Source organism: Mangifera indica, chromosome 11 (genome assembly GCF_011075055.1).
Source record: "Mangifera indica cultivar Alphonso chromosome 11, CATAS_Mindica_2.1, whole genome shotgun sequence".
NCBI lineage: Eukaryota > Viridiplantae > Streptophyta > Magnoliopsida > Sapindales > Anacardiaceae > Mangifera > Mangifera indica.
The window spans coordinates 1,792,572-1,813,968 of record NC_058147.1 but is presented as its reverse complement, the minus strand read 5'-3'; the positions used below and the strand labels follow the sequence as shown (position 1 = coordinate 1,813,968).

Genomic DNA, 21,397 nt, shown 5'->3' with positions numbered 1-21,397 from the left:
ATTAGAGCAAAAAAGTTAGTCACAATAACAACAATGGAAGTTACATGAATGCACCACCATAGCTCTTTAATGCAATGAAATTCAAAGCACACATCGTAGATCTGATTATATTCAAACATAGACTTTAATAATTCTATAATAGTCTGATTATAGTTGATTTTTATTAAATCGTTATATCCGTATGTACTACTAACTATCACATTGATCAATTATTAACTTATTTTTCAATTTTGTTAACGGTTGTATCAGTTTAATAACTTCTCCATTAAAAATTCTAAGTCTTTTATGTTCAAATTTTAAAACAAATTTGTTTTAAAAGAGAACAATTTGTTGATTGAAGTTGTGAAGTATCCAATGTTAAAGAAGACATTTTTATCCATCCAACAACTTTTTATTTTTAATTTTTATAATTACTAATAAAGGATAGATAAAAAATTATAATATTTCTGGGCAGCCTTTCCACTACCTTTGTAAAAATTTTAACAGTGTTTATTACAAATTTAACATACAGTAGAAAGAGAAAACTTTTCAAATTCAAAGGGTCGCAAAGTCGTTTCATCAAAGTTGGGGTGGCAAATTGATTCAGCCCATTACTTAATAGTTATTTCTGGTACTGGTGGCGGTAAAAGTGAGGAAATTCAGTAACAGCAAAATGATGAAAAAGAGTGAAAGTGAGGTCATATACTTTAGTAGTCTCAGCCTTTGTCATCAGCTGGAATTGGAGGCTTGTGGAAAATTCGTATTCACTTCTTCTTTCACCCGGCGAATCTTCAGTGGAGATTCCTATGCTCATTTTACTTTATTAATTTTTATGTCTTATTTTTCACTTTCTTTTCCTATAAATTCCCCTCTGAATACTCTCATAAACCTCTTCCTCTTTCTCCTCTCTTCTTCCTTTAATTTTATATCTCTGAATTTCTGCTTGTTTCTCTGTCTAGTTTCAAGGGCTGAGGCTGTGCCGCTCTATAAACACAGCTGTTTTTCTTGATAGCCTTGGGGCTTTGTTGGCTTCTGGTTTTATACCAAAACCCCATAAAGTCAAACCCTGCCATTTTTACAGCAAATTTTTTGCTGGATCTGTTGCTGTTTGCGGTTCTGTTACTCTGCCAAAAAAAGTTTTTTTTTTCCTTCTACCTGTAAATCTTGATGCTGAATATCTTGTTTTTGATGTTCGAGATTCATGTCTCCAGTTCTAAGTGAAATCCTTCGTTCAGGGTTTATGATCAATTCCTCTCTCAGACGCAGGACCCATCTTGTTCAATCTTTCTCTGTTGTGTTCCTCTACTGGTTCTATGTGTTTTCATAAACAATCTTTCTGCCTGAGATTTTTTACTTTTTAGAGCATATTATAAATATATCTTATACAATAACTATCTGAATTAGCTGAATATTGTTATTGAGTAATTGGGTCCTGTGTCGTTTTGATCTATCAGGTTAAGCCAACTGTGAAGTCTTTTTTTACTTTTTGGTTTATTAGTGTGTTCGTTTTGTGTTTTGGTGTAAATATATATACTGTTATTATGGCTTCCTCTAGTGGGAATTCCACAGCTTCCACTCTGCTTCAGAACTCTAGATCTGAAGAGGATCTACAGCTTCTGATGGACCAAAGAAAAAGAAAGAGAATGCAATCAAATCGAGAATCAGCCAGAAGATCCAGGATGAGAAAACAGAAGCACTTGGAGGATTTAATGTCCCAAGTAACTAAGCTAAGGAATGAAAATAACCAAATCCTTACAGGCATCAATTTCACCACCCAGCACTACATGAATCTGGAGACTGAAAACTCCATTTTGAGGGCTCAGTTAATGGAACTCAGCCATAGACTTGAGTCCCTAAATGAAATCCTCAATTTCATCAACGCAAATAATGCAACTTTTGAGCTGGAGGCTGATCAGGGTCTCAATCCAATTCCATCTGACACCCTAATGAACCCAATGAATTTGATCTATCTAAACCAACCCATCATGGCATCTGCAGACATATTTCAATACTGATCATCATCATCATCATCATCATCATCATCATTTGGCAGATATTGGGGCAAATTATGGCTGTCTTTGTTCCTTTTCTTGGTGGTATTTGTCATGGTCCTAATGAGTGGATGGGAAAAAACTACTATTATAATATTAGTTCTTGAATATGAGAAAATGGCATATTAGGAGCAATGGTTTATTGGGTACTTGGCTTTTGTAATGTGTGGACTATAAATATGGTGTGAAGGTATTGGGGGTGTTCCTGGTAATGAAGTTTAAGTGTGTGGCTTGTTATTTTCCATGGCGTTTTCTCTTTTGTCTCTGCATATTTTCTTATTCTATGATTGCTTTCTTCCACCTCTATGCAAAACAAAGTCTATAATTGATGTTTAATTATAAATGGTATTCTTTTTCTGGACGCAACCTTCCAGGTCCAGCCAGTGATTTAATGCAAATAAGAATTAAAGAGGATGTGAGTAAATATAGTTGAAATGATTTTATATGTATAGTAGCTGGTTGGTGGATTTAATAATGATTGACAAAGAAGATGTTTCCCATGGACTGGCCCTTCTCCTTCAGCTGGCTCACCTTTTTAATGGGTAGGTAGAGTAGCCAGGCATGCCACGGGTTTTTTGGGTCTATCAATTATTCGAAGATTGAATCTACTAATTTAATCGATTAAATTAAAAATTAATTCTAAATTTAGTTTGATTAATATAAAAAATTAATTTTTATTATTGATTTAATTAAATTTGTTCAAAAACTGAATTTGATCAGATGAATCGATAAAAAACTAAATTTAACTTTTAAATTTTAATTTTTATTATTTTCGGATTGAATTAGTTAAACCATAAATCAATTAATGGTGTAATGCTTTACTCTTTTCAGTATTTTATTGTGGATGGCTTTTGACTCGATGAAAACTTTATGCAAGAACATTAAAAAACAAAATTAAGAGTGAAGGAGACGCAATTACTTGACGACATTAAATTGGAATTTGAACTCAACAATATTTTAATGTGGGCTAACATTATAAACAATTTAGGAATGAACTTACATGTTCAATAATGATAAGTCTCTTAGGAAGTATTTGATTTGAGTAATGTTTTATCATTAAAATTAAAAAATTATATCAAAGATAAATTATTAGGTATAAATTATTATTATATTTGATAAAATTTTATAAAAATGATCATTGGATTTGACTAGAAATAATAAAAAATATTAGTATATTAATTTATTTAAATGTCTTTTAGTATATTTATTCTAAAATATTTTATATTATTTGTTATATGAATTAAAAATAAGATTATTTTTATATTAAAAATTTAATAAATAATAATATAGTTATAATAAAATGAAGATTATCTTAATAAATTTTTAATATTCTAATAATTAGATTATTTTTATATTATTTATCATATTACTATTTAATAATAAATAATTATTAAAATATTGTATTAATTATAAATCAAATCAAATAATTTAATTAATAAAAAATAGATTATCGAAATAATATTTATTAACCAAACTTCTTTTAAGGTTATTAAGCATTTGATAGGTTCAATAACTTATTGTGTATTGGATATATTCTCTTTTAAAAACTGGTACAATTTTCCGTCGTTCAGGGATGTTTCAATCTTTCAAGAAAAGAAGACATATTACTTGAAAGCAAGAAAATTTCAAGAAATTCTGGATTCAAAGTACATAGTATAAGGGATTCCTTTAACTTGGTCTAATTCAATTCAGTATTTTACAAGTTGTAGGTAAATCCTACGGATTAGAATTGGATACTCTTATTTGTTCTTGCAAAAATCAAATCCAACATTTTTTTACCGACACTTTCATGCAAACATTAGATTTCAAAGTAAAGACATCTGCTCCAGTCCCTTTTTGTCATCTACGGATTAAGAACTGGGAAGAATCAACCAGGCGTATGCAATTACAAGTAATTGCAGCAATGGGGTTCGTTGACTTTTATATATATATATATATATTTGGAAGAAAGACAGATTAAAGATAAAGAGAAATGGTGGTTCGGAGATTGAAATATCGGTGGTTGTATAGAGGGTAGATAGAGAATAAGCAAGCAGGCAAACGCCAGTTTTTAGGGGACAAAAGCACGATTCTAAATGCAGAACCAGCTGCAGCCTGCATACTGATTGCTTTGTCAATAAAATCTTAACGTGCGAGGTTATGATAAGATAAATTGTACCATGGAAGAAAGACAAGAGCAAAGATACAAATTATTTTTGAAAAAAGATCATCATATCCTTCTCTTGTCTGCTCTTGATTTTTTATTGCTGTGCCAAATAATTTGCCTAGGTTCAGTGCATTTTGATTGAATTTTCAACTCGTCCCTTCAGGCATTGCACTTTTGAGTGCCAACTGAACTACGTACATATATACAACGATTGATTCTGTAGTTCAGTCAATCTTGATCCTAATATGGTTGTGTTTATGCATCTTTTAAAGGGAAACCGTGAGATAAATGAACGTTTAAGTAGATAACATCTCAAGGACCGTGTCGACAAATAAAATTACATGGCATGTATCATATGTATACCATAATCAAAATAATGTTATTTATGGCTGTGTCAGAAATATATTAGACTTATAAATGTAAAAATTGAAACTCGTATTATACAAAATCAATTCACTTATCTTAAAATATAATTTACCACACTTATATACCACTCACTCTTATTAGATGTAAGATTTTTTTATTTTAATTTCTAACACTATATCTCAAGTACAACTATCATAGGTTATTAAGTCTGTTATTTGACTAAATCTATTTGTGAAAGAGTGTGTTCTTATTTGTTTCTAAGAACACCCCTACCATCTAGCTTTGTGCTCAATACCATATTAGAAATATATTAAGTTTACAAGTGTAAAGATTGAAACTCGTATTATACAAAATCAATCAGAGTGTATTAAAATCTAATCTAACACACTTATATACCACTCACTTTTATTAGATGTGAAACTTTTTTCTTTGAGTTTTCAACATACTGAATCAATACCAATATCCCACATCAATTAGGAAATTATCAAGCTATTTTATTTTTAAGTGTTTCTATCCTAAAAATTAACATATTACAATAGTAAGAAAATATCAATCTTTCAACTTCAAAGAATAAAACTTTGCCGTTTTGGTATAGTTTAGATGGGAAATAATTGTTCTCTTCTCCCCTTAAACAAAGATGAAATGGGAAAGGAGAGAGTAGGCCAATTAACGAGAGCCATACAAAAGCAGGAGGCATGAAGATGGTGGATTTAGGTTGAGGTAAAATCATTTAGTAACAGAGCAATATCTACAACGGGAAGCAAGTATGTGATGAAATCATCTGTCTCCACTTCCTTTCAGTGTCTTCATCTCAAAAGAAAGTTCCAGGATGAATAATATTTTAATTAGAAGATGATGAAAGCATATGACCCATCATTAATAGAAAAAAGAGTAGCATACGGTTGAGAATTTGGTGTCATTTTCTGTGCAATAATTTAAATGGCTTCGTGCTGCAAGTAAAGTAAATTGTCGCACACGAGTGGAGTCTCTTTGATCAAGTTTGTGTTTTGTTATTAATAAAAATCTTGTGTGGTGGGATGGGATTATATTTGAAAAATAAAATTATAGGCTCATATTTTTTACTTAGAAATATAATGTCCAATTATACCCAACATCTCAGTATAATTTGTTGGTGTAAGATTTGTTTAAAGGTATTATATTAATTAATGTAAAAGTCCGCCAAGTTACATTCACCTCAGACTCGATGTTAATGTTCACTTTTGAAAGTTTTGTTTTTAGATTTTACAATCCAAAACATGTTTTAACCATGCGTGACTTGGATTCGAGTTTCTTTCATGCGTGTAAAACCCCAAAAAAGTTACTTTAAAAAAAAAAGTTCTTACACTACTCACAAGGTTTCTTTTTTCTCAATCTAGTATCAAAGACAATGAACCAACTCAAAAAACACTTAATATTTATGTTAAATTTGCTTTTTTCACAGTGGGCCGCAGCATGAAAGGCAACAAGGAGCATGATGTGAGACTAAAATGATCTGCCCACCATTGTATAAAATAAGCCGAATAATTGAGGGCAAATAAAGCACCACTTCAACTCAAACAAAATTTAGTTAAGTACTAATTGCATCATCTCGAATCATATTCATAGGTATGGCAAGTTGGCCTTGTAGACAAACATGAATCATTTTCTAGCTTATTATAACTAAAATATCAAATCATCGACCTGGTAATTTGGGGTCCCCTGTCGACCAACAAACATTACTCAAACTGGGGAATTGGCAATGACCTCTACCATTTTCATAATTTGATGCTTTCATTTCATGCATCATACTAGAACATAAGATCATCCATGACAAAGGCTCCGACTGGACTCAGTGTTAACGCAATCAAGATTGACAGTGATGCATAGTGATATTTCCAAACAATAAAGCTAAGAGTTGTTCTTGTTTACCTAAGTCGGATAGGCTTGGTTGTTCTTGTTTCCAAACATAAACTTGGTGTATGCATGATAAGAAAGAAAACAAATACAAAACATAATAAAAATGGGACAACTTGGAAATAAAAACTCAGAAGTATTCATCCTTTATCGGTCTTACACTGTGGATATATTGTAAAATTTGAAAACAATAAACATCAACACACTTCAAGATTTGTGGGAATACATAAACATTTGATATCTCTAATGTAGATCTATGTTTCACTCACATCTACATGCCTAAATATAAACATGATGAGGTACACCTAAAACCATCTGGAGGCAAGTTTAAGTAATAAGAAAAAAAAACCAAGGAGAAAATTTTATTTCCAATTTAAACCTAGCTACATGCCACCCCTACATTCATTAGTGACATACTGGAACAAGAGCAGCTGAAAATGAGTGGCAAGCACAAACATAATGGATTACATATACAAGGCAGTTTTCAAATTAATTCATACATTTCTACTCAGAAGAAACAGTACAACAGAACCACCAGAAAATGAAAAACAAATATGGTCTCCTAAATCTACATCCTTACTTATATGGAAATTCGATATATGCAGCATCACTCACAAAAGGGATGTGAGCATACATACCAGCAAGAGCACACCCTATAGCCTCTAAAACATTGAAAAGGAATCCAAATGCCATAATTGTCCAAAAGTGCATTCCCACATTACCCCAGTATCCCACATGTGGCATCCAACAGCTCCCGGTTCCTATCACCTGGAGGCCAATCTCCAATAGCATGTCTATTACCACATGAAATCTGAAAAAGTGAGGCCACTCTTTTCTCCTCACCAACCAAGATATGTGACAAAAACATTTGCCATAAAAACGTGCACGGCAATGTGCCAGGGCCTTCAAGGATTCGGTAGGTGACCATTTCAAAGTCTTCTTAAAAAAGGATGTAAGTTATATGTTGTCTCTGCAAACATCCATGTCTCATGGAGAGACATTAAATAGGGATGCATGCTAAAGTAGTCCACCAACACCTTGGTTTCTCAGTCATAGGAGGATAGAGAAAGCTGGATGGAACATCCTTAGAAACTCGAGGTGACAGATGAAATCTATGTCTTCAAGCTAAGGAGCGAATTGTGAATGACAAACTACCTTGATCCCCACTTAAAAGTGGGGTTGATGTAGCATATAGGTGCAAGAGTGAAACATCTACAGCTCAAAAAATATAAATTAAAATGAAAACAGCCTCTCTTAAGCTCTGGGGCATTTCAGAATGCTAAGGAGCCGATATAAAATTTTTTGCCAACTTAAAAAGAATGGTTTAGCTTTGCGATAAGCCTAATTCAATGTTCAACTTGAGATACTCTTCTCCGTGTGGCAAATGAGAGAGAACTCTGTACAAGTATAAATGTACCTCCAAAAGACCAAGATTTCCACTGATGAGGTCCCCATGACCTACTGGTACTTAAGTTGTCGCATGAAGGGGAAAACATGGCACACTTGCCACAACGGAGCCACTCAGCTTTGCCTTACATTCTTTAGAATTTGTAAGGGAACAACCAGAAAGCATTGTGCATCCATTTAGAATGATTGCCAAAGCCTATATGAAAATCAATGTCAGAAAGTTGTAGGAAACATGTATACTCAAAATACATTGCCCATTATGACATTACCAAGATCAACATTCCATTCATATCTAGCACAAAGACATGAATTATATATTTAAAAAGCTTCTACCAAAGATGACAAGTTACAAACCATGAGTAGATATCATCAACATTGTGCACCAACTCATTAACAAAATAAGATGACAGCAACTGCAGCCAAAAACTACATTGAGCATCTTATGCACCTTGCTAACTGCTCTAACTCGTTTTATCAAACAAGTTTTAGCGTTTCTTGCTCTCCTCTCTCGCCTCTCGGTTTCATAGCCTATTCTATCTTTGTGAGCGGTAGATTTCCGTTCTAATTAGCCGGAGTGACTATTTTTACGGACCAGAGTTGGGTCAAATGTATAAAATCCAGACCCCTCTGTATTTTAACTTTGAATTGACCCTTAATAGTTTTCTAAAGTCAGCCCAGTTTAAATTTTGTTTTGGGCTCTAGGCCCGTATATAACTGTGGTTGGCGTGGCTGACTAAACAACCCCACCTGTGGATTCAGCCAGAAAGGGCAGAGAAAAAGAGAAAGCAAGAAAACCGGACCGGCGATAAGAGATCTCTTCACGCACTAGAAGATCAAGATAAAGGCAAGACAGACAACAGAATCTCCGGCGAAGCCCTTCTAATTGGAAAAATATTTGACTTGTTATCGACCATAAAGAAGTTCCAGTGTCACTTCGATATCTTACCTTGCAAGGGTGAGCTGTTTGCCTGGCTGATTTAAACTCGTATATTTTCCGTAATTATGTTCGAATTTTGTGCTTATTTTATTTTCTGGACTGCAATCGAGTTGTATCCTTTCTTCTCAAAGCCCTGTTTTTTTTTTTTTTTTTATATAGTTCGTGGCCTGTTGTTGGTTTCTAAGCTTGAATGCTGGGGTTTAGTGTTTGTGGTTTTTCTTTGTCTTTTTCCGGTTCAAGGACGAGCTCTCCTTTGTTATTGCTTAATTGGAAACGATTTGATTGTTCATTTAATGAATTGGGATTGTTTTAATTGCATTTTGCTTTTGGCGGAAAATTACTAATTTAACTGTTTGCTTCGGGTTGTGATTTGCGATTGCTTTTAGTTGAAGTTAAATGCATTTAATTATAATTTGGTGGAATCCGAAAACCATTATTTTTTGCCATGTGTATGACAGGAAATAGTAGATGTAATCTCTATGCAACTGCTTCGCGTTGTGGTTTCCTCACAACCTCTAGATTTCATGCAAGCTCATTAGATAGGTCTTCCTGTATATGAGTGATTATGGGGTCAGTTTGCTGTGTTGCTGCTAGAGATGGAACTGGCCCAAATAGAACTGGAACTGAAACTTCACATGGGAACATCACATGCTCACCAACATGGAGCTTTCGTGGGGATCATCAAAGGTGTGTGACTGGTGAAATTGAGGATTCTTCATACCAAGTGTCTCAAGAAGTCAGCACAAACACAAGCAGGGTGATAAAAGGAGTATTAGGTTCTGAAAGGGGTAATCTTTCTGATGGGGGAAACCTTGAGAATTTCAGAACACCAATCTCTTGTAAATCACTGGTTAATGGTGAAAGGGATGCAAATTGTATTTCGCTACCATCTGGTAAATTTTGTAATGGTCTCGGTTTATATATATACTTTGTTTAGATTCATTGTTTTATCATTTTAGAATCTCATAAATCACCGATTCATGGAGAAATGGCTTTACTATTTTTAATTATTTGAATTTAAATTCTTCAGAAATGTATATTCTGGTTTGGGGATATGTTCTAAACATTTTTGGTTGTCTATACGACCAACTATTCACCCTTTCTGGCTGCTTCTGAGCTTACTCATGCCAGACACCTTTGTCTGTTGAACCAAGGGTTTTCACATTGCGATTTTTGGTTAAGTACAAATAAGTGTCAAATGGATGCACTTTTCTTTTTCCTCTTTTTTGTGATTAATTTTCTGGAGACCAGCTGTAAAATGATTTCACATTTGTATATTTAGAACAATTGTCTCATCACAAATCTTGTTGACCTAATTGCATTGCCTTGTGTTGGTATCAAGCTTTTTATTAGCATATAACATGTGATAATTTGAGAATCTACCTGAAACTTTTCCTTTCCACGGCTATTTTAAACTATTAGGTTGTGTTACAGTACACTGTTATGCTACTGAAGATATATAAATTAGGATAAAGAGAGTCCACAAGTATAGTATGATTCACGATTCTTTTACTTGCTCAAATTCCATTTTATTTTGTGATTCCAAATGTATTATGGTTCATGGAATGCAACGGCTGTTTTGTTTAGTTTTTTTTTTTTTATTTTGTAGTGTATTTGATGTAATTTTTTGCTTTCTTGTTCCAGACATACCCATGGCAAGCAATCATTCAGCAGAATTGGGATCCACGGCTAGTAATTTTCCTGTGGAGGTGAGCTAGCAGAGGATGGTATTTATGTTTCTTTGTATTTTATTTTTTCTTGCTGATTCCCATGAATCTTATTCTCTCTATCCATGAATATACATCTTAGCCTCTTAACTTCGGATATATTAGGTGAAGAACATGGAAGAATCACCAAATATTGCTGATACATCAACACAGAAGCTTTCATTTTCCATACCTTCATCATTCTCAACACCAATAACTGATCCTTTATGTACCCATCCTCATCCACTTCCTCCTAGTTCAACTCCATCTAGAAGGGCTCGCAGATCACCTGGCCACAGGCTGTTGAGACAGGTTTCTGACAGTCGAATCTTAGGATTGAAATCACCTAATAATTACCCAGTATCTGAAGGAGGGTCTTCTGTCATACTTTCCATGTGCAGCAATGACTTAACTGCTGGATCCTATGGTGGCTCTTCTGATGGGTGGTCCATGCGCACTTTTTCTGAGCTTGTGGCCTCTTCACAAAGAGAGAGGTGTTCTTTTGACAGTGAACATCTGGGCTCTGGTCATGGCAATATAAGTGGATCCAGCAGTAGGTTCTCATGTTCACCCTCCATTGATCTGCAAACTTGTGGTGCATGCTCAAAGCTTTTGACAGAGAAATCTTCATGGTGTAGCCAGAGAATTGCTGCACACAATGAACTCTCAGTGGTTTCTGTGCTTGTTTGTGGACATGTTTACCATGCTGAGTGCTTGGAGGTTATGACTGCAGACACTGATAGATATGACCCAACTTGCCCAATATGTATGGTTGGAGAGAAGCAAGTCTCAAAGATGTCTAGAAAAGCTTTAAAAGCAGAAGCAGAACTAAAGAAAAAGTTCCATAGGATATCTAGAAACAGAGTTGTGGATAGTTATCTTGATGGTGAATCAGAGGATTTTGATTACCAAAAAGATGTCAAGCAAGATGGAGAATTTCCCAAGGCAGAAGCCAGTTCTAGTGCAAGGAGCTCCTCTGCAAAGCCTTTTTTGCGACGATATTTCTCTCTTGGGTCAAAGTGGAACAGATCACTAGCAGAGAAAGATTCAGTCCAGAAGAAGAGCTTTTGGGGCAGTTACAGGAAAAATTGAGTTACTCTAAACTGGTACTAGGTAAGGATTTCTGTTTCACTGTTGTCGCATTCCAGCATCTTTATTTTTGAAATGTTCTTATTAAAAGTATATAGCTTTGTGGATAATTTAGATGTTTCTCTTTTCAGGATTTCCCAGAAACGCTAGTGCTACGATTACTATGTGAACCTTCTGGCAGGCTGCCATTAGCCAGTCTGGCTATGATGCATTTGATAGCTGAAATCCTGGATTCCTTAATATTATAGATTCCTCCTTTCCTTTTTATGGTAATCCTATGACAGGCTTCTGTAGGATACTCGTCAGTCGTCATTGACCCACATGAATACTCGAGTTGAGTTCTAATTGAACCCTTTTTTACAGCCAGTTGTTCTAGTAGCTGAGCAGAAAAATATGGTGCAACTTTTGGGGCTTCCAGGAATAAAATGAATGTTATTGTGGGTTTTTGGTAGTAATTATGTCCCTCTTTTTTTTCAGTTGTAGAAGACACTGGACCAATAAAATTACGTGTATAATTTATGTGTACAAACAATTGACATGTGATAATATAATTGAATGATGTTTTATTTCTAATTTAAAATAATCAAATCATATGATGATATGTTATTATTTGCATATAAAATTATACGTATAATATTATTTTATCTGAAAATGTTTTACTTGTAGTAATTTTGCGAAGATGAAATGAAATATTGCCTACTTTTAATTACTTATGTGTATGGTCTCATGAAAAATTCCAAATAACTGTAACAGATACAATGCTGTCAATGAAGTCTGTAGAGGTGTGTATGATTTAATTTAATGTGATTTGAAAGTTTTTTCAAATAAAGCTTAGAAAAACGTTTTAAAAAATTTCTAAATCAAATTAAATTATTTTAAATTTCAAATAAAATCAAAAAAATCTAATTTAATCTAATTTGAATTAAAAATTTAATCTATTAAAATTATTTATTTTTAAATTTTATAATATTTAATAAAATTATAATTTTTTTAAATATAATCTAAATATATTAAAAAATAACATTATTGGTGTGTCAGAAGTGGGATTTGAACCCACGCTCTCTTTCGAGAACCAGAACTTGAGTCTGGCGCCTTAGACCACTCGGCCATCCTGACAATTTGATATTTTGTTATATATAATTAATTATCTAAAACTATTAAGTTATTTATTATAAAATACAGCTACCATTTTCGGGAAAAAAAAATTAATTATAAGTCGATAGCTTTTCAAGTGAAAATGGATTGTAACTGAGCCCACATTTCAACTCTCAATCTCAAATTTAACGCGAGTTAGAGTTCATTTTTCTAAATTTATTTTTCCTTCAATTAGGGTTGGATTCGAACTGAGTTGAACTCGACTCGATTCATATATGAGCGGCTCAAATTCGGCTCGAGCTCAGCTTAGCTCGGCTGGACTCATTTCGGGCTCGCATTTGACTTGGCTAGTTTTTTCTTATCAAAACGACGTCGTTTTTAATATATATTAATCAAAACGACACCGTTTTATATAAAAAATTTAAAAAAAATCTACCGAACCAATTCGAGTCAGCTCGAGCTCTGCCTAGCCGAGCTCATTTCAGGCTCGAACCGAACCGAGCTAAGCTCGAACTGAGCCAAGCTCGACTGGATCCGAGCTCATTTCAGGCTCGAACCGAACCGAACCGAGCTCGGCTCGGATCCAGCCCTACCTTCAATAATACTGTTGACCATCTCAAAAAATCCAAATTTAATCTCAAACCGTTCATTTAAGGTGCAAGTTATACTCGTATCAACTCTTGCTCAAAATTGACCCGGTTAAACCCTACCCCTGGTTGAGAGTGACTTTTCACTTCACCATTCTCAAGGGTCAAATAATAATCTGAATATAATAACCCTCTCAATACAAGTATAGATTTCCACAATAGACAAGGACAGCATAAAACACAACTTAAACAGTATGAACATGCTGAACGATTTCAAGGTATCATATTCCAGTATCTGATTTAGTTTTTCAACTAATTTCTATATTTCAAGATGCCAATCGTTAGGTATAATTTCCAAATTAAACTAGTCCATATTCCACTGATCGTCAAGGCTGGAATACATAGATATGTCTACAGCCACTTACAAAATACTATATAATTATTGCATTAGCAACTGTGAAAATATGTAGTGATGTTATGAGCATAAGAAACTGCATTGATATGGCTTCTCCATTTGGTCAATAATGCTCTGTAATCCTGATTTATAACTTGGATGCAACAGCCTTACGCTTAATTCTTTCTTGATACGAGCATTAGAAACTCGCTTCTCACCCCTCAAACTTCCCTTTTTACCAAATGGTTCTGCTTCCTCCATAGATTTGCTTTCTTTGTAGGTGCCAGACCACTTTTCTTCAATCAAGTCCAATGCATATGCAAATACCTCTTCTCGGGGAGCAGGGTAATCATCAACAACATTGTATATATTCCTGAGAAATTGTAACCCAAGGGGTTAAGTAAAAACCATTTCCCTGTTTCAGGCTAGGCAAACACAAAAGATTAAAAAAAGAAAAAAATGAACATGCTCAAATAGCACTAATCGTGAATGACAGATCATCACTAAAAATATATGCCTGCTTCCGCATACTCTTGTATGTGCACTGCATGCAACCAACTTTCTATAGTCTAATTCTCAAGCCATGGCATGTGTGGCCACAAGATGACACATGAAAAGCGCAAGAAACGTTTAATTTGATCTTCAGAAATTTTAAGTTCTTCAGTTTCAGATTGACAGATTTTTCATTTTCATTTCGAGCAAAGTCTACTAGAAGATTCTGTCGTGATAGTAGTGCACATATAGAATTTTGAACTACTATTTCTCTTGGCATCTCACAACTAGAATAAATCATGCACAGAACAGAACTGTGTTCATCAAGGTTGACATTAAAAGTTTACCCAGAAGACGGTTTTTGAATGCTGGCCTTAAGTACTTGACAGATGTCATCAACATGAATTCTGGATGTGTATTGCCCGGAACTTCTCAATTTCTGGCTTTCTGACAGAGGTACCTGCTTAACTATTGTGTCAACAGCACTGCAAAGGAAAAGAATTTCTCAGAATATTGAGCAAATATTAGCTCCATTTGAGCACAGGCAATAGACCAAAATGAACATTTAAGTGATCAGTTAGCAAAAGAAGATCAAACTATGGACACAGATACTATGAATTAGCTTTGCATAGTCATCACTAAGCAATTTATTAATATTTCAGCATGGATATGTTATCATTAATCACACATACAAACCAGAGAAAATCTAGAATTTATGGCGCATCTCATATATGGATTCCAACCTCCTGCCAGGGCCATAGATACCTCCAAGTCGAAATACTTGTGCTGAGAGCCCAAGATCATGTGCAAGATTTAACCATCTTTCCTCAGCAGCTAACCTCAATTTACCCAACTCAGTTGTAGGCTTAGCTGGGTACCTGCCACAGGGTAATAATTACATTTTGGCAAGAACTAATGTTAGCATATCTCAACAATTTATGCAGAAAGGATCAATTAAGAATCACTCACTTACTCCTCATCTACCCAAGCACCACCACAATTTCCATATACACCTGCCAGACAGAAGCAATAATCAATGCCCTAGTTCAATGTCCATTAAGATTATGCCAATACCAGTGTGAAAAAACGCTACTTCAAGTAGCAACAATTCATAAGATATATTCAGTCCATATGTTAGTGATGCTTCACTTTGACACAGCCACTATTGTACATGCATGTATATAATAAACAAAATGACTGAATATGCTCATACACTAGTACATATCTCCACAAAACAAATAAGAAAACAATGCACCAAGATAGTTTATACACAACTCACGGATTTTTTTTTTCATATTAGAAGGCATGAGATTACACATACATCTGCTCTAAACCAACTATGATTAATACACACCAGTCGATGACAAATAACCAAGCCACTGAAGATGTCCATCCACTAATGTACTTCGTAAAAGTTCCATATGCTGAAGCATCTGTAAATTCACAAGAAAAAACAGTGAGGCAGACAGCCAAGCACACTGAGAGTGATCATTAAGGGGAAAATTAAACGCAAACTGATGGAACACTATTGCATACCGGATCACCAACACCAACAATAGGTGGGATAGAAACAAGAAGATGAGAATAATGTTTCAAAGCATCTAAAATCCTCTGTCTGAGAAACAAAAAGAAATACAAAAGTAATAGTTAATTTTGATCAAATATTATTTAAAAATTAAAAAAAAAAAAAAAAAAACACTCACTCAGGTTTATTAGCATTGAAAAGGAAAACATCAAAACCCCTCTCTTGAAGTTTCTCCTTTTTAATATCAGTTGTGCAAGTCCCAGACACAACCCTAATCAAGTCAAAAAGAGTTTCAACCTAACACTTCAATTTTTTAAAAAAGAAATGTAAACAATAAAAGAGAACATGAATTTTACCAGCCTTCATTCTTGAGCTCTTGTGCGAAGATTTGTCCGATGAAGCCCATGCCAAGAATAAACATTTGGCCTTGAGATTGCCATTCTAATTTATAGGCTTGAGAACTGCTAAATGTAGCAGTTACAGTTGAAAATGGAAAAATATTTGACTGATGGGCCCTTGTATGACCAGGAGTTATTGGAACGGGGCTGAACCGTAAAGGAAAACTGGAAAACCGAGCCGATAATTTACAAAACTCCATCCGTTATATGGGATTAAAAAAACTTGTTATAATCAACGTATGGCCCATGGAACATTACGAATGGACTTGTTTAGCGAAAATGCCCTTTAAAATCTACAATGAAACTATGAAAGGGATCAAATCATATAATTATGTATGTAAATGGTTAGTCGTTCTAGAAAGCAAAAAATGCATAATAAGTCCTTTTTCCTTGGTTTTGACTTTAAATTGATAAATGATAAATTAGATAATAATTCAAGTCATTGGTTGAATTAATTTCTTTCAAGAAATGGTTTAACAAATAAAATAAAAGGCATCATAAAATGACAAGTTTACCTTCATCCTTGACCTACCAATATTTAGGAAAACCCAAACAAAAATGCCTCACTTCCAACTACACCTTGCAAATGGGCTGGGTGGGGCATGCAAGTTTAAATGAAGTAGGTAAGGGAAATGCTTATCCATATCCGCCCAGCCGGAAAGATGAACTGGCATACTAATTGACAACAAGATTTTATGCCTTCTATTTCCTTTTACCAAACTTTTTTTTTGGACCATTATTGATGCAAAATGAGAAAGACTCTGCGTTTCAGTGAATACTATAATCAAACAAAATCCCCATACAGTTTTGCAGCTAACTTCAAAAGACAATAAGCTAAACCTTATGATCTCCAGGGACTATAAACTTCTTGACTCCATCTATACTACCATCTTAACAAAATCAAATGATACAACTAAACACCATCATATCAATTCCATTGCTGAAACCTATGCGACTAAAATGAAAATGAAATTATTAGGAAACAATCCAAATAAATTATACGCTACAAGCCAGATGTATTCTAGAAATATCCCATTCTACTTAGAATTCACGCTCACAATTATCATAGCTTGCTAATCATCCTGAACCTATATTATAGTGGCACGATCTCGAATAAATTTTAATCTCGGCCACTTAAAATTACATAAATCGTCTTGGTTTAGCTATAAGAACAAAATCACTCAGAAAGGTGACGAGATTACCTCAATTCTCAAGTGAAAATCCAAATAAGAGACTGGGTTTTTGTTTCTCACCCATCAATGTTGCTGGCGCCTCTCTCGATCATGTGACGCTCTTCTCTATATCTCTGGTTTTTGTTCTGTATACTCTGAGGCAAGAAAAAACAAGAAAGAAGAGACAATAGCCAGAGTTCGGAGAAAGAAATGAAGCGCAGAGAGTGGCGCCAGGTTCCGATGGAAGAAGAAATAACCAAAACAAGGATGACTGTAGGAAGAGTGATGGGATACAGTCGTCGACGGTGATCGAGTTTGCTTACCGTTTATGCGACAAGTTAAGGTAGCGTGACAGTTGGCTGAAGGAAACTTGGCAGGAAAAGAAATAACCTAAGATTTTTTTTTTAAATTAAGATTTATTTTTTAAAACAAATTCCATGCACCGCCGGTATGCGCGCGCCCCCGCCGTCAGACATGGTTTCTTTGGCGGTAGTAGAGTAGACTCATGCCAAATTAAAATGGCAAGGCCCAACATGCCACAGTTTGTGTAGTGGCTACGTTGACCCATCAAGCTTTAAGACCCAGGATACAATAGATTGTGCTTTTATATAAAATAATTTTATAATCAGCATATTTTGGTATGAGTAAATAATTTTATATAAAATAATAAAATAATATCTAATTTAATAATCAGACATAATATTATATAAAATTTTATATGCATAAATTTATTCTTATATAATATCTTTTATTAATTAAAGCAGATTAGTGACAGCTCACAATAACCATGATTTGCTTGACAGATGAAGCAAAATGAATCTTATTGGTCACCTGCAACTACCAGCCTTTTTTAATAATTTAAATATTAATTAGGCATTTAAACATTCATTATTTCAGAATTTAAACAGTTAAACCTGTATTATTTTTAATAATTTAAATATTATAGATATGTATCATTTCCATTAACTACTTAAAAAATTAAACTTGAGAATTTCACTACTTAAAACAAGTGCCAACACTTGATTGAAGTCCAAATTTAACACTTTAAAACTGCATCGTAGATATTCACGTTGTAACATGTGTAGCTGCTAAGTTTGGGTGCCTTCCTGGCGCCACCTATTTTGGACACCTCATAAATGATGTTTCAACTATAAACAGGCTGCATTCCACCTCCAACTTCAACGGCCATTCTATTTCTTCTTGTTCTAGTCAACTCGGCTCCCTTTTCGTTCCCAGAAATTGGACCCTATGGAAGACAGGATTATAAAGTTTGTAGGATTTGGAGCAGTTTTATGGGCCACTGCTTTTCTGTTGGTTAGAAAAATCTTCCCAAAACGTTCTTTTGAATTCTGCAATCGTCTGGTTTCCTCCATTCATGCGACTTTAGCTGTTACACTAGCCTCGCTCTCTGTTGAAGATTGGAGATGCCCAGTTTGTCCTTTGGCTTCAGCATCTTCCTCTCTCCAGGTAACCACCATCCTGAGCTCTGGAATCTTATTTTTCAAGCATAAAATTTTCATGAAGATAAATGATGAAACGTGGTGTGTATATATATATATATATATATGCAGATGCAAACATTATCTGCAACAGTTGGTTATCTGATATATGATCTAGTATGTTGCCTGCTCGACAAGAAAGTTAATCTTGACAATATCGTTCATCATTTGGTCAGCATTGTTGGACTTGGAGCAGGTCTTGCATATGAAAAGGTACTCTATGATCTAGTATGTTTGCTTGGAGTTCTTTTTTGAACCTTTTTCCATGGGGAGATACTGTTAATTTTATGTTACATTTTATAGTGCGGATCAGAGTTGGTAGCTGCAATATGGATAACGGAGATCTCCAGCCCTTTCCTCCATTGGAGAGAACTTCTCAAAGAGCTCGGTTACAGGGACACTGCCCTTAATTTCTTAGCCGATGTAAGCTCTACTTCTTTGGACATTCTTGGAAATCTGTTGTGTCTATAATAAACAAAAGGTCAAAATGGAGGAATACCTACATTTTACCTATTGGGCACCTTCTCCTCCACAAAGGCTAGTTAAAAGTGATGAAACTTTCCCTCCTAGCCTTTTTCCCAACAGATTTGGGTAACCCAACCCAACAACCTTCGCTCACTTAACAAAGACTTGACACTCTTCATAACCTAAGCAGCATGAAAATGGAATTACGAAAATGTCAAGTCTTTGTTAATGACAACAACATTGCCAATGACAGTCATTTAACACGTGTCAATGCATTCTGTTGTTTTACAATAAAACTATGTGTATATATTTTTGGTACACAATTTATGTACACAGATGAGGTGTTATCATGTGATTAGATGTTTCTTTATCATATAATAACACATATTTTAAAATCACCTAATTATATGATGACACATAACTGTATATATGAATTGTGTACTAAAAATGAGTACACATAGCATTACTCGTTGTTTTATTAAGTATGAATTTACTTTTGGTCGATTCCTCATTGACCAACTTACTGTATTCTCTTGTTTTGACAAAACTTGGACCAGAAAATGTTTTGTACGTTTCTGTTGAAGCTCTCGACTCCATACTTTAACTGTTTTCTCAACTGATCATGTGAAATGGCAACAATCAAAGCCTGCAACAGTGGAGCTAATGGCGTCGTCATGGGCTTGAATTAATTCCAAACATTTAGGGTCTAAGATTCAGCAAGCTTTGAGCGTTTAATCCTAGGAGCCTGAATATAGCACTCTGTGTACTTCATCTACACTTAAATAGGAAACTGCATTTGAATTGTGTTTCAAAACATGAAACGCATTTCCAACTTTTTAATAATTTTCTAAACATGTCCGAAACGTTTCCTACTAGTTTCAAGGCGTTTGGAAAACCGAAACATTCCAGAAGCGTATAAATGCACCCCTTGGTGTGTTTCCGTGTTTCCTTGCCCACAACTAGAAATCCGAGGCTATAGGGATACAGGTTGAACCTCCATGTCAGTCGGCCTCTCACACATTAGAGGGTTTGCCACTCCTCACTACCCGCAATCCCTAGGAGCATTGGTGTACGGGGACTTGTTGCAGCCGGGTTTTACCTCTCCCATCCCAAAAACTATGAAAGGGGTGAGATTTTCTCTCAAATTTATGCATTAACATCTAATCCCGAATGACGTGGGACAACGCCTGACACCACCCTTCCCCCTAATTTATCCGAAGCCCAGACGCATGGCACTAACTTAACACAAGCTTCACCTGATTTATTTGAGTCTTTTATAAGACTTCATCGGAAAGGAAAAGAACTAACTATAGCTGCATGGAATTGGTCAGATATTATTTGCAGTGATATTCTCATTGGCAAGAATGGGATGTGGGCCTTATCTCACGTTCGTGACTCTATCAGCCAACAATCCAGTCCTAATCAAGGTAATGAATTTCAACTACTTGAACTAAGACTCTTCTTTTCCTTCTACAAACTTCGTCTGTTAGATATTAATACATTATGGTATGAAGTTCAGGCAATGGCAGTTGGACTACAGCTGGTGAGTGCTTTTTGGTTCTGCAAAATAGCAAGGATGGTGAGATTCAAGCTTGCCAAACGGACATCCAAAAAAGCTGTTTGATGGACTCAACTGAACCTAGTATTCATTCCTAATTTCCTGCAAGAATATTATTTTGGAACCCGCCAAATTGATCAATTGTCAGAGTGGTAAATCAAGGCCAGATGTCAATGTCGGCTTCATAGCCTTCTTCCCGGAGACATAGCCGGGGGTCTGTATTGTATTAGCGGTAGCAATAGCAATTAATAGTTGAAAAGAAATAATCACCATCGCAACTACCATGCCAACCACTTCTACATTTCTCCAACTTTCATTGCAGCTGGCCCAAAATTTAGTGCTCCCGACAAGTTTGCAGATTGCAGGGGATCACACTTCCCAAAGTTTCAAAAAACGAAAAAAAACCTCATAAATCAATAATAAAATTTTCGATATTATTTTTTAAATTTTCAAAATAAATATATAAATAATAAGTTATTATATAATTAAATAATTTTAAATTAATAATAAAATAATATTATATATATGTATTTTTGTTCTACTCATCGTAAATCAATAAAATTATCTATATTCAATTCTGACCTTGCAGTTTTTTTCAATTTCTCCTGCATTTTTATTTCATCACGTATTTCATATTT

At 34.6% G+C, this 21,397-nt stretch overlaps 4 protein-coding genes, 1 non-coding gene and 1 pseudogene across 8 annotated transcripts; 3 read left to right on the top strand and 3 right to left on the bottom strand.

Annotated features, from left to right (window-relative positions):
* The first annotated feature begins 851 nt into the window (after nt 1-851).
* On the top strand, nt 852-2,274 carry LOC123228526 (bZIP transcription factor 44-like). The gene has a single exon (XM_044653928.1). It carries the CDS (start codon nt 1,521-1,523, stop codon nt 1,992-1,994), a length of 474 nt encoding a protein of 157 aa, XP_044509863.1. The 5' UTR covers nt 852-1,520; the 3' UTR covers nt 1,995-2,274.
* Nucleotides 2,275-6,873: 4,599 nt separating this feature from the next.
* Nucleotides 6,874-8,132, bottom strand: LOC123229614 (annotated as a pseudogene).
* Nucleotides 8,133-8,570: 438 nt separating this feature from the next.
* On the top strand, nt 8,571-12,147 carry LOC123229597. Of its 2 annotated transcripts, none has more exons than XM_044655519.1 (5): nt 8,571-8,797; nt 9,238-9,672; nt 10,424-10,488; nt 10,612-11,598; nt 11,706-12,147. In XM_044655519.1, the coding sequence occupies exons 2-4, from the start codon at nt 9,345-9,347 to the stop codon at nt 11,575-11,577; spliced, it is 1,359 nt and encodes a 452-aa protein (XP_044511454.1). In that variant the 5' UTR covers nt 8,571-8,797; nt 9,238-9,344; the 3' UTR covers nt 11,578-11,598; nt 11,706-12,147. The 2 variants fall into 2 exon arrangements, with proteins under 2 accessions (XP_044511454.1, XP_044511455.1); XM_044655520.1 differs by having other exon boundaries at nt 8,571-8,827.
* Nucleotides 12,148-12,606: 459 nt separating this feature from the next.
* TRNAL-CAA lies at nt 12,607-12,690 on the bottom strand. Its single transcript has one exon. It is a non-coding gene; the product is annotated as a tRNA-Leu (tRNA).
* Nucleotides 12,691-13,517: 827 nt separating this feature from the next.
* On the bottom strand, nt 13,518-17,781 carry LOC123228545 (protein YeeZ). 3 transcript variants are annotated; one of them, XM_044653949.1, is made up of 10 exons: nt 17,561-17,781; nt 17,268-17,392; nt 16,024-16,369; nt 15,846-15,938; nt 15,679-15,757; nt 15,497-15,575; nt 15,116-15,155; nt 14,886-15,020; nt 14,490-14,627; nt 13,518-14,023 (listed from the first exon to the last, which is right to left on the bottom strand). In XM_044653949.1, exons 3-10 carry the CDS (start codon nt 16,263-16,265, stop codon nt 13,732-13,734), a joined length of 1,098 nt encoding a protein of 365 aa, XP_044509884.1. In that variant the 5' UTR covers nt 16,266-16,369; nt 17,268-17,392; nt 17,561-17,781; the 3' UTR covers nt 13,518-13,731. The 3 variants fall into 3 exon arrangements, with proteins under 3 accessions (XP_044509884.1, XP_044509883.1, XP_044509885.1); XM_044653948.1 differs by having other exon boundaries at nt 16,024-16,358; XM_044653950.1 differs by having other exon boundaries at nt 16,024-16,230; nt 17,561-17,779.
* A 608-nt stretch (nt 17,782-18,389) lies between these two features.
* Nucleotides 18,390-21,037, top strand: LOC123229906 (TLC domain-containing protein 5-like). Its single transcript, XM_044655939.1, has 5 exons — nt 18,390-18,704; nt 18,809-18,949; nt 19,040-19,159; nt 20,533-20,628; nt 20,721-21,037. The coding sequence occupies exons 1-5, from the start codon at nt 18,486-18,488 to the stop codon at nt 20,823-20,825; spliced, it is 681 nt and encodes a 226-aa protein (XP_044511874.1). The 5' UTR covers nt 18,390-18,485; the 3' UTR covers nt 20,826-21,037.
* The last annotated feature ends 360 nt before the right edge of the window (nt 21,038-21,397 follow it).